This window comes from Neomonachus schauinslandi, chromosome 5 (genome assembly GCF_002201575.2).
Source record: "Neomonachus schauinslandi chromosome 5, ASM220157v2, whole genome shotgun sequence".
Classification (NCBI taxonomy): Eukaryota; Metazoa; Chordata; class Mammalia; order Carnivora; family Phocidae; genus Neomonachus; species Neomonachus schauinslandi.
In genome coordinates, this window is record NC_058407.1 from 79,093,447 (window position 1) to 79,106,279 (window position 12,833).

Below are 12,833 nucleotides of genomic sequence, written 5' to 3' on the forward strand. Positions count from 1 at the left end.
TAAGGACAGAGCCCTGGGCACTCTGGTGCTTAGAGGTCAGGAAATTAGGAACTGAAAAATGACCACTGGATTTAGCAACATGGAGGCTGTTGTTGTCAGAGCTGTTTTAGTGGAGCGCTGGGGTAAGCCTTACCGGAGTATGGTCAAGAACAAATAGGAAGAAAGAAATTGGAGAAGAGTCCAGATAGCACTTTCCAGGAGTTTTGCTCTAAAGAATAGTCTATCCATTGTGTTAAAGGGACTAGGGTTCCCCTCCTCTGGTAGAGCTGTATCCCATCCAGTCTTCCACTGCCATGCTCAGGATCCTGGAGACATAAAATGTAGGGGACCCAGGCAGATATCAGTTCTGTATCTTTAACTGGTAGACTTAATCTAGGTTCCTCTAGTCCCCTTCCCTTGAGTCCTTCTGCACCAGAGCCCCTCCTAATCCAAAAGCTCCCCTCCCCTGGGTTTCCATCTCTACGTGTTAGCCGAGGAGAAAGGGAGCTCTGATCCTATTCCTCCAACCTCAGTTGACCCCTCCTAGTGATGATGTTGGTCCTATTGTTGCTTTCATTTTCGAGCTTGATGTGTATGAGGACATCTTTCCTGAGCTTGGAGTAGAGAGGAGGTATCCACATTGCCTTTTAATTAAAACTTTGGCTTGTGTATCATAACCTAGATGATACTGTGATGATTAAAGACTGCTCTACTTGGACTGTCTTCTATCCTCCCAGTCCATTCACCCCTTTGTCTTCATCGCCCCCCAAAGTGCCCATTTTCTCTCTAGTTTCGTCTCTAGAGTCTACTTCTTATGAAACCTGCTCTCTGTTTTTTTCCTGTATCATTTGTTTCTGTCCTTTCCTGGTACTGTGAGTGGGGATTCCATTTAGTTTCTCTCTGCTGTCTGATAGCAGGGAGGAAAGCTAACTGTGTGTGTCGTTTTTTTTTTTTTTTTAAGATTTTATTTTATGTATTTGACAGAGAGAGAGAGACAGCTAGAGAGGGAACACAAGCAGGGGGAGTGAGAGAGGGAGAAGCAGGCTCCCGGCCAAGCAGGGAGCCTGATGTGGGGCTCGATCCCAGGACCCTGGGATCATGACCTGAGCCGAAGGCAGACGCTTAACGACTGAGCCACCCAGGTGCCCCTGTGTGTGTCGTTTTTATTGCGTTGGAAGATCTTGCTAACCTTGATGATTATACTTGCTGGAAACTGCCACTTAGATTTTCACTTGAAAAAAAAACTATCCCAGCCAACTCCACACTTGTGGTGTAAAGATTAAATCATAGAACAGCAATCAACCACAGGTCTGAAATAAGCAGAATGTGGTGTTTTCTCTTTTGTTTCATCTTTCTTTGGGGCGCTTTGTTCTCAGAAAAGCTGCTGTGTGGGTTATGTCTCATGCCCTGCAAATTCTGGTCTTCTGCCTTGTGTTTCTTATTTAAATGTAGGTCTTCATGGTATCTCCATCTGAGCACTCTTAAGCATTTTATGTGTTTTGATCTGTGGTAACATTTAACATTTTCCACATGAGATTGTATAGGTGTTTTGTTTTCGTTTTTAGTTCAGGGATTATTTTCTTGTGATAAATCTCAAAGGAGTCATGACAGTGAATTTAGTGTATTTTTCTCTTTGGTAAGCTGTATCTTTTGGTTCATGTTATTTATATTTAAGTTGGTGCCTATTAAGGACCATGAGATTTGGGATTCTTTGGCATCATGAAGTATATTGTGCTTTATTGTTAGTTATAATGCTGCATTTTTTTTTTCAGAAGCAATATGTGTAAAGAAGATGGGCAATAATTTGTTCATATGTGATTTACAGTGTAGTACATGTTCTTTTATTTTAATGTGAATTTTGGTTAAAATTTTTTATGATGAAGAACTTCAAAGAACCTTCATATACTAATTTTTCGGCATTAACGATTTTGATTCATGGTGTGATTTGGTTTCAGCTATATACCCACCTGGGTCTCTGCCTCCTAGCCCTCCTTTATTACTGTATTTTTTAATTTAATTTTTAATTTTTTTTAAAGATTTTATTTATTTATTTGACAGAGAGACACAGAGAGATCAGGAACACAAGCAGGGGGAGTGGGAGAGGGAGAAGCAGGCTCCCAAGGAGCAGGGAGCCTGATGTGGGGCTCGATCCAGGACCCTGGGATCATGACCTGAGCCGAAGGCAGACGCTTAACAACTGAGCCACCCAGGTGCCCCTATTACTGGATTTTTTTAAATAGCAAATCCGTGGCCATCATTTTGCTCACAAAATTTCAGTGTGGAGTGTGTGTATGTGCACACATGTGTGTGTTTGTCCTAAAGATAAGCTCTGTTTTCAAAATATATAGGTACAGTATCACCAACACAAATTTCAGTGAAAAATATTGAAGATAATTCCCTAATAGCATCAAATTAACAGCCAGTACTTATATTTTCCCAGTCACCCAATTGTTTTTCAGTTTTTTTATTTGAATCAGGTTTCAGGTGACACCTATACATCGTATTTAGTTGATGTGTCTTTTAAATCTCTTTTAATCCCTAGTTCTCCTTTCCGTTGCCCTCCTTTTTTCTTGCAGTTTGTGAAGAAACAAAACCATTTTATGTACACACGACACCCCAAGAATATGTCAAAAGTAGTGCTGCATACCTCGTCAGGAAGCATAGATTGTCTGGTTCCTCTTTTTGTCATAGCAGTAGCATTGATATTCATTGCCCACACAAAATAATTTGTTAGGGGTGGCAAGGGTATTTCCAAAAGTAGGTTTATAATTTATGTGTTTATATTTGTATATGATATATATTATAAATTAAAGTAAGTGTATATTATTGTCAGCTCACTTGGTTTTTTTCATGAAGCTTTGTTCTAGTAACTAAATACAAAGTATTAAATTGGATATATTACCCACTAAATTTTCATTATTTTTAGGAAGAGTATCAACCAAAGTGTTCTTCACCCTTTTTGCCCTGCTTGGTCTCTTCATTTGTTTTTTTGGACACAGATTCTGGAAAACAGGTATTACTGATGTAGTTGCTATTTATGTGCCTTACGGGCTTTTTTGCTTAAATTCTGCTGGGGAATTTGAACTTTAAGGAGATGAGGCAACTGCTTATCTCCAGCTATCTTCATAGATTTGTGACTGGGTTCTTTTAGACTTTACTTAGTTGCCATGCATTTTAATTTTTTCTCTTAATAATGGAGTATAACTTCCTCTTACTAAGAGGGGAGCAAAACTGGATTTATGCAGCAGACTTCTTCAATTGCTAGGTCGGCCAGCTGACTAAAAATAACTGGGGTTGGAAATCAGGACATTTGTGTAAGAATGTGTGGATTTTGATGATGGTGATTGTGACGTGGTTTCAAATACATCAAGCTGCAGGTCTGTGGTATATGTAGATTGAAATGTCTGCTTAGTCCCGGGAGGTTCAGACTGCAAATAGGAACTCCGCAATCTTCGCAGTGAAACCCATTCAGGGAGTGGAATACAGTAGTCTTCTCTTACCTGTGGGGCATACTTTCCAAGTCTCCTAGTGGATGCCTGAAATTGTGGACAGTACTTGAACCCCATATATATATATATATATTTTTTTCTTATCCATACATACCTACAATAAAATTTAATTTATAAATTAGGCACAGTAAGAGATTAACAATAACTAAGAATAATTATGGCAAGATGCTGTAGTAAGGGTTATGTCAATGTTGTCCCTCTCTCTCAAAATATCTTATTATTCTGCACTTATCCTTCCTGTGCTGATGTGAGATGATTAAATGTCCATATGATGAGATGAAGTGAGGGGAGTGATGTAGGTAAGAATTGTGACAGTGTTAGGCTACTATTGACCTTCTGATGGAACCTCAGAAGGAGGATCATCTGCTTCTGGACCATGGGGTAATTGAAGCCATGAAAAGAAAAACCATGAGTAGGGGGGCAACTATATAAATTATGCTCGCTGAATTGATTTGAATTTTTGGGCTGCCTTTTATGTAACAGTGTTTGTAATTACTAAAAAAAAATCCTTATTTAATTCATTAACAAGGAGTATAACGGAGCATCAAGGAAAGAGTGAAAATAATCCTGATCTCAAACTTTTTAAACTTGCTTTAATAAATTATGAATTGTGGGGGCGCCTGGGTGGCTCAGTTAGGTAAACGTCTGACTCTTGATTTCAGCTCAGGTCTTGGTCTAAGGGTCATGAGTTCAAGCCCTGTGTTGGGCTCCGTGGGCCTGGAGCCTACTTAAAAAAAAATAAAAATTATGAATTGAAATATGCAACTCCGTCTTCATTATTATATTTTTTCTTGATTGAGTAGAAAATATTCTGAAGAATGTTTAATTCCTCAAAGTATAGAATGATTCTAGAACAAAGAATTTAATTGCCAAGCTCTAGGCAAGGTCCCAAAGATATTACTAGGTATTTTAATGGATGAAGACAGTGATTAATTATTCATCCTAAATAGGGAAGGATGAATTAAAGGAAGGTATAAAAATCACTTAAAAAAAAAGATTGATTTATTTATTTGTCAGAGAGAGTGAGCACAAGCACAAGCAGGGGGAGCGGCAGGCAGAGGGAGAAGCAGACTCCCCACTGAGCAGAGAGCCCGATGTGGGGCTCGATCCCAGGACCCTGGGATCATGACCTGAGCCGAATGCAGATGCTTAACTGACTGAGCCATCCAGGCTTCCCAAAAGTCTGGGAATACTTTGGAATATTTTACTTTGGAATATTTTGTTATTTTTCCTTTCCTTTTATTTTTGCTCATGTAATAAATTGAAATTTAGGGGCGCCTAATGCAGTGTATCTAACAGTTAATATTTTAATATTGTATTCATTAATAATATTTACTCCCAATGACTTCTAAATTTTTCCTGTCTTTCGGGTATTTCTTTCCCCTGAATGTCCTAATATGAGTAAATTCTGGAAGCTTAAGCATGTATTTTTTGGTTAGAAAGTTAAGTTGCACTGTGAAAAGAATACCTAATCATAGCTTGTATTTTTTTTTTCTTCTTTTTCTGGTGGTTTGCTACTAGAATTATTTTTCATAGGCTTTATCTTCATGGGATTCTTCTTCTATGTACTGATTACAAGACTGACACTTCTTACGTATGATGGTACGTGAAAACAATACAGTTTGGGAAGAAAGGGGTTGTGTTCATAGTCCCCCTTTCTTTCTATAGTTTGACCGTATTGTGTGATAGATAGCCTGTTATGTGTGTAAATAATGGGCCACCTATACTCGAAACATCTTTTCTAGACTACTCATTTAGACCTTCTCTTCTGGGTTTTTAATTTGCATGGTGAATTCCTTGGTACTTAGGGAATTGAAGGGCTATGTTGATTATAAACCCGTGTTCCAGGCTATTTGGTATATTGAAGATACGAAATTTACAACAATCAAAATATTAAGATTTTCTTTACCTTAAAACAAACACAACCCATCCTTCCCTGTCACATTTAACAGAATGCTTGTTGCCCCTTCTTCCTCAGCCCCGATTTATGGGTTGTGCCAAGCCACACCTATCACTTGCCTGGGAGGTTTAGCTCACCTGCTGGTTTGCGCAGCTCAGACCAGCCCCTCCTCAGAGAAGGCCTTTCCGTGCTGGTTGTCAGGGCACTGCCTCGGGGCCTGACCTACAGAAAGGCTAAGGCTGCCTCTGGTAATGGTGGTGTGTGTCTAGCGCATGTGGTAGGAAAAGCTGCCTCTGGTCCAACAGTTCATCTCCTTCTGTGCAGTTCGTCTGATTCTGACAGCCGTCGCTGGAAGTGTTGGTGGGATTCTCCTGGTAGCTGCTTGGTGGCGATTTGGAATCCTCCTGTTCTGCATGCTGTGTGTTGGATTAGTGCTGGGCTTCCTCATCTCCTCAGTGATGTTCTTCACTCCGCTGGGTAGGAGATGTGTCATGTTTTCTGTGTTCAGTTCACTGTTTGCAAGACCTTGTTCGGGTTCTCTGTGTAAGATACTGCCCCATCAGGGACTTGGGGCCTTGCCTGTAGAGTTCTGGAAATTTCTGTCGATGATGTGGCGCTTTAGGGAGGGCCAGTACAAAGTGAATCTTAAGTGGAAGCCCAGTATATCCCACAGATCAACTTGGCACTGCTCTGCTGGCAGCTGAGTTGGGAACCTGGTGCTTCGTTCCCGGTTGTCTTATACCCCAGCCTTCACTCCCACCGTCTGCCAGACCCCAGGCGTTCTAACATACCTACTTGTCATCTAGGGCAGCAGCACAGGGGATGGTTCTGGGAATTTTTTTTTTTTTTTTTTAAGTAATTCAGTTTTTGCTTAGAATGCTTAGAATGTGGTTAACTTGTAAGTTAACTTTCTTTTGTAGGGCAGGAGAAATTTCCCGTCTATCCTTCTAAGGTTCTTCGGCTGGTCTAATCATTAAATTGATAAAAGACAGATTAACAAGAGAACAAATTTAATTTTGTATGTACAGGAACCCCTTAAAAGTATGGGACCCAAAGGCAGTCAGGCATTTGAGCCTTCTTTGTCATCCGGAGCTAAGGAATGGGGTCGGTGCCTGGGGTTTCAAAGGTGGGGAGGGCAAGTCACAAGAGAAGAAGAAGAGCAGACATTTGGTAATCAGATGTTTGCCCTACCAGGCAGTTAAGTATTTCAGATAAAATAGTTATCACCGGTAGTTGCTCTCTTTCTGGGTCAGGCTCCCTATGTAAATTCTTTTAGGCAGTTAGTGAAGCTATTAAAGTTTTTCGTGACCCTGCCGGGTCTTGATTGCCTTCAACTAAAAATAATCCACATGCCAAAGTGGCACATTTTAGGGCGCCTGGGTGGCTCAGTTGGTTAAGCGACTGCCTTCGGCTCAGGTCATGATCCCGGAGTCCCGGGATCGAGTCCCGCATCGGGCTCTCTGCTCGGCAGAGAGTCTGCTTCTCCCTCTGACCCTCCTCCCTCTCATGCTGTCTCTCATTCTCTCTCTCTCAAATAAATAAATAAAATCTTTAGAAAAAAAAAAGTGCATCCTTGAATGCAGTGAAGGAGCATTTAAAAAAAAAATTTAATTTAAAAATAGGACTTCTGATAGAGTCTTCCCGGGTCACCGTAGACGTGCCGCATTTTGGAGAAGGGTTTAGTAGAAGTGCAGGAAAGTGGTTAGCTCCCGTCTTTCCTGATGCATGAGGAATCACATCTTCCAGGATGCAGTGGCTGGGCAGGAAATGCATTGATGGTAAAAATCTAGTAAATGGATTTTGCTGCTCATTTTGGGTAGGGGTTCAAGTAGTTAGCTCTGAATGCCATTTACTTGCACTTTTTACTTTGCAGTACAAAATCATGGAGTGATAGAAACAGAGCAAGGAAGGATGGTTTGGAGCTTGGCCACGAAATAGTTCAGTCTTCTCATTTTATGGGTTAGGAAACAGGCTCAGTATCGCAGCTAGTGAATGGAAGAGCTTGGACTAGTCCAGCCTCCTCTAAATTTTCCTGGGAATAAATGCAGAGCATGTACCTGCTTGATTTTCCTCCCACCCCTCAACCTTCTAAGACACATCCTTAAAAGTCGATTGTATTGGCAGTTAAATGAAAAAAGTCAGAATTCATTTCTAATTGTCAACCTATTCCCTGGTGATCATAATAAATCTTGATGCATGTCTGTGTTTAGATGTTGAGAAAATGAAATTGAACGTGGTAAACCTGTTAACTCTTGCTTTCTTTTTGCTTTTTCAGGAAACCTGAAGATTTTTCAAGACGATGGTGTGTTCTGGGTGACCTTCTCTTGTATAGCTGTTATCATTCCAGTAGTTTTCATGGGCTGCCTAAGAATAGTAAGTGTTTCATCAAGTGAGATTTATTCATCCTATTGTCCCGGGCCTTCAGTCGGTCACTTACTGCATCATTTTGCATGTTTTATTTACCGGGGAGAGCTAGCTACATGAGAATCTTTAGGAAATGATTAATTTTAAATAGCCTTGTTACTGTGAAAGCAAGAGAAGTTCTGATTACAATTAGCACAGTGTTTTTTTCATCAAGTGGGGCTGGTCACTGCTGTCAGTATGCTTTGAACAGTGGGAGCAGAGAGGTTGAGGTCACTGTAAATGCACAAGCTGATGGATCATTAGTTTCAACAGTCTCTCCAGACAAAGTGTTCTTCATCTAATTAGACTATTATTGAGGTTCTTTCACAGGGAAGACATTTCCTTTTTTTTTTTTTTTTTGACTTTATTTATTTGAGAGAGAGCGAGAGCACAGCAGGGGGGGAGGCAGAGGGAGAGGGAGAAGCAGGCAGCCCAACATGGGGCTCTATCCCAGGACCCTGGGATCATGACCCGAGCCGAAGGCAGACGCTTAATGACTGAGCCACCCAGGCGCCCCAGGGAAGACATTTCCTATGAGTAAGAACTCACTGTGGGTGTGGAAGGTGGTTTTCAGTTTAACCTTCCAGGTAACCTTTATTCAGCGCTGAGACTTGACTCCATTTCATGTGCCCTGAGGGAGCAGAAGGGATTCCCTGTGATTGAGGCCAGTTGGGGAGGGTTAGAAACTATTCCTTGTTCTACTAGCGGCGATGCCTAAACGCTTCACTCTTCCACAGCTGAACATACTGACTTGTGGATTCATTGGCTCCTACTCGGTGGTCTTAGCCTTTGACAGTTACTTGTATACAAGCCTTTCTTACATCACTTTGAAGGTACTCAAGAGAGCACTCAACGTGGATTTCCACAGAGCTTTCGCAACTGTGCCTTTTCAAACTAATGGTAAGACTAAATCCAAGAACCCAAGTGATAGTCAAGTAAGAATACTGGCCCGCTTGTGCTAACAAGAGCACTTGGTAACTAGACTGAAAGAAGGTTAACTGGACAAGAGGAGGAAACTCACACCATACAAATGTATTAGAGCCTTCTGTTAATAATAACTTATGACCATGGGAGAAAAGAATTTAAATTTGTAAGGTGGTTGAAGTTCATACTTCTAAAAATCTTCTAAATGAACTTTAAGAAATTTCTCAACCAGGATTACTTAGGTTACCTGGTCAATTCCCAGTGGTGAGAAAAATCCTGGGAACAAAGCTGTTTGGTTGGGGTGGGATGAGGGATGAGAATGACAGCCTGATTGTTAAAGTTATTCCCTTGTTTCCTTCCTTTAAAGAAGCATGTAATTTGCTACTTGAAAGTGAAAAAGTGATTTTCAATCAGAAGGTGTTATTGTTTCTGCAACTGTAAGATTCTACCCATTAAAGTAGAAAAGTCATCTCCATAGACTTTTTGAAGAAAAAAATGGCTAAATTAAATGTTCACAATGAATGTAGGATGTATTGGTTTCAGAAATGTTAAAAATATGGAAGATGGAAAATTATGTCTTGTTGTTGAAGATACATAAGCATAGTCATGATTGCTGTGACTATTTAAGGACATATCTTTCCCTCTACCATCCTGAGCCTGCCCTCACTGGATAAGAGGTTGATGCTACATAGAGACTTTGAAATCCATGTGTCTTGCAAGTTTTACATACAAAACAATATTTTGTCAAGCCTTTACTAGAAGCTCAGTTACAGTTTGTTGAATCTCTTCATGCATTTCTATATCCACTCTGCATGAGGGGGGGTGGGGCCCCAAATTGAGTGGAGTGGGGGGAAAAAAGCAGGGTGGCATCTAATGTTCCGTGATGTACGTTCGTGAGGTGTAGCTAGAGGACTGCTTTCTCCCCGCCCCAGCCCCAGAAAAACAAAACAACCAACCACGCCTGTGGGCACTGGTCACAGAATATTGGAATTCCAGGGATCCAAACAACTGATTTCTTACAGCCTCTCTGGACTTTCAAATGCCTATGATAGAAAATTCCCATTTTAAAATTTAAGACTGTAGCTTCCTTATTCATTCCTCGGCTGTAAGTGAGGAAATACACGTTTGGCCAAACTCACAGAAAGTCTAATATTGCTGAGAAAGAATGACACAGATTTAAACTATGAAAGGTTAAGTGTTAGAGCTCTGTTAGGTTTTAAAATACAAGAGTTCAAACTTCTTTCCTGCTGTTTTTTAGACTTTATTATCCTGGCTGTATGGGGGATGCTTGCCGTAAGTGGAATTACATTACAGATTCGAAGAGAAAGAGGGCGACCGTTTTTTCCTCCCCACCCGTACAAGTTATGGAAGCGAGAGAGGGAGCGCAGAGTAACGAACATTCTGGACCCTAGCTACCACATCCCTCCATTGAGAGAGCGGCTCTGTGGCCAACTAACCCAGATCAAAGAACTCTTCCGGAAGGAACAGCCAGCTGGAGAGAGAACACCTCTGCTTCTTTAGATGCCAAAGGGCTCGGTCAGTGTGATCCTGAAGTACAACTCAAGCGGTGCCCCAGCTTTGGTGTGTATGCCCAGCCTGCTTCAGCCATCTCCGGTGCAAGTCTGAGAACAAAACAGGCTTTTGTATCTATCTGTGCTTTGCACGATATTGTGGTGTCCTCATTGATATATTATCAAAAGGTACCCTTCTTTTGTTTATTTTTAATTGTGGTAAAATTACACATTTACTGTATCAATCATAAAGTGTATAGTTCAGTAGGCACTTTGTTTTTGCCTTTTATTGCTTAAAATGCTAATTTAAATACTAAATTATGTCAGTTATTTGAAAATAGGTCAACTTATATAGATAATAAAACTTTGATATGTATACAATGCCTCATTTCTTTTTTTTTTCTTTAAAGGCCTTTTAAAGTAGTGTTGACATCTGATTTCCAATTTAAAGTGCATTAGAATTGTTTCTTGGGAAACCAGTTAGCTCCTACCCTAATCTATAGTTCCATTAGTAAGGAAATCTTTTAAAATTTGCATTTTGTAGTTCTTTCTGCTAAATTGGTTGTAATTAGCATTGATGTAAAACACAGGTTTCAAAAATTTTCTTTTGTATAAAGACTTTGTACCATCTGTTTTAGTGATGAGGAGGGGGTCAAAAAGGAATTAGGTGTTTAAAGGAGCTGCTTTGAATTAGGACCTTGGATTCTGTAAGGAAAGTCCCTTCAGTTTTGACCCTTTTTCCCCACAAGCAAGCACCTGGATACCCTGGGCTGCATACCTACTCCTCATGGCCTTTTCTCTTAACTGTCAGAGATGCTTGCTGCCTCTGGTTCTGCTGTGGATTGTAAGCTGGGGACTCCGACAAGCCTGAGTCATAGTGAGGATGGTTGTGGTTGGTTGCACACACATTTGAGAGTCAGCCACTATTTAAACGATGCTGCTTTTAAGAGTTTTTCAAAGTACAATAGATTTTTGAAGTTTCAGGTAACTGGAAAATTTTCAGTTTTTGCATTTTTAAAAGTGTTTTTGGAAAGGCTGAAACAAAGTGCAGACATACAAAACTAATCATTTTTCCTTTGCAAAATTACACATAGGTGTTTATTATTCTGTAACTGTTTATGTAACTTCAGTAATACTTAAACTTGAAATTTTTTTTAAATCACTTTAAAGATTCTGGCTTCTGCCATATCCTTGTACATTCTAACAAAGTTCTTTGGAATGTTTGCGAGTTATTTTCTGTACCATCACAGTGTATTGCCACTGAAGACTGTAAAGACAGAGCACACTTTTTTGGAGGCTTGAGACAAAGTGTTTAAAAATTTTCATAATTTGAGTAATAAAAAGCCAATTTGTATAATTTTTTAATAAATACCTATTTTGAAAAAAATGCTGAAAGTCTCATTATTATTAAATTTTTAAACCAACTGTATTTGTACCATAGCAACAAAGACATGAGAGAAGTTTCATAGGTATAAAATTACTTCATCTGGAGAATTAAATCTTTATTTTAAAGATTTAGTTTAATCCTGAATGAAATAATAGGAAATGAAGGAAATCTGAGGCAGTGCATTAACATTTATATCCCTTGTTAGAAGGAAACCTGGTGTCTTTGGTGGACTAATTTGTGTTGGTGTCCTTAGCACTTCAGGTTTGTCCAACTGAAGAAAAGAAGTACTAGTATTACCAGAAAATTAGTTACACTATTCCTTAAATGTTTTAGTTCCGATTAACCTGTTACAGGTTAGCTACCAGGTTGCCAAACCACAGCAGCTAACTAGTGCTATGGACCAGTGGAGTTCTGTAGGAGTTTGGGATAGAAAATGGATTCTACCAAGGAAATTGCTAGACTATTAGACCAGGTACCGGCCTTAAGAGATCATGTGATCTGACCCCTTACTTTATAACTAAGGAAATTCTTGATGGAGTCAATTATATGAAGTCACTATTATCAGGAAGAGTGCCCAGATCAAAATTTGGGATACCTGACTTCCATCCAAGTGTGCTTTACACTGTATCATAATGAAAATGTAAACCATTGATCAATTTTCAATTTTCTTCTGCTGGTGAACTGGTGACAACACAGTGAGAAGGCAGCCTTCTGCAAGCAGAGGAGAGGCCTCAGTGGAAACCAGCCTTGATCTTGGACTTCCAGCCTCCAGAATGGTGAGAAAATAAATTTCTTTTGTTTAAGGCACCCCGTGTGTGGTATTTTATGGCAGCGCTAGCTAGAAACTAATACACTTCAGAAATCATTTTACCCTGATTGTTGATTGGAAGACTTCTGGGCAATCTGGCCACTGTGTTTGCAAGGACCACTCTAGGAAATGGAGGTAAAGAGGGGCTCAAGCTAGTGGAAGCTTGGGCTTACCCAAGGACTACCATATAATCATTACACTGGGGAGGTTGGCAGGTCTGGATCCGGCTATATCAGCGTAAGAGGCAAACAACAAGAAACCCCCCACGTACAATGATAGTAGTTTTTACTTGGATCTCACCTTTACTCATTACATAAATATGTGTTGAATTCCTAAGTGCCAGGCTATGCCTTGGGTACTAGGAAGAAGATGGCAAAATATACTGGCATGGCCCCCGCCTCATGGTTTTGAG

The 12,833-nt window shown here is 40.1% G+C and overlaps 1 protein-coding gene across 1 annotated transcript in view; it reads left to right on the forward strand.

The window, feature by feature from the left end:
* Window positions 1-11,603, forward strand: part of TM7SF3 (transmembrane 7 superfamily member 3) — a 34,407-nt gene extending 22,804 nt beyond the window's left edge. The window contains exons 7-12 of the mRNA XM_021690572.2: window positions 2,906-2,992; window positions 5,010-5,090; window positions 5,713-5,865; window positions 7,664-7,761; window positions 8,529-8,691; window positions 9,974-11,603. Of these exons, the coding sequence (XP_021546247.1) occupies window positions 2,906-2,992; window positions 5,010-5,090; window positions 5,713-5,865; window positions 7,664-7,761; window positions 8,529-8,691; window positions 9,974-10,236 (845 nt within the window). The 3' untranslated portion in view covers window positions 10,237-11,603. The remainder of the gene's footprint in view (window positions 1-2,905; window positions 2,993-5,009; window positions 5,091-5,712; window positions 5,866-7,663; window positions 7,762-8,528; window positions 8,692-9,973) is intronic.
* Window positions 11,604-12,833: the final 1,230 nt, after the last annotated feature.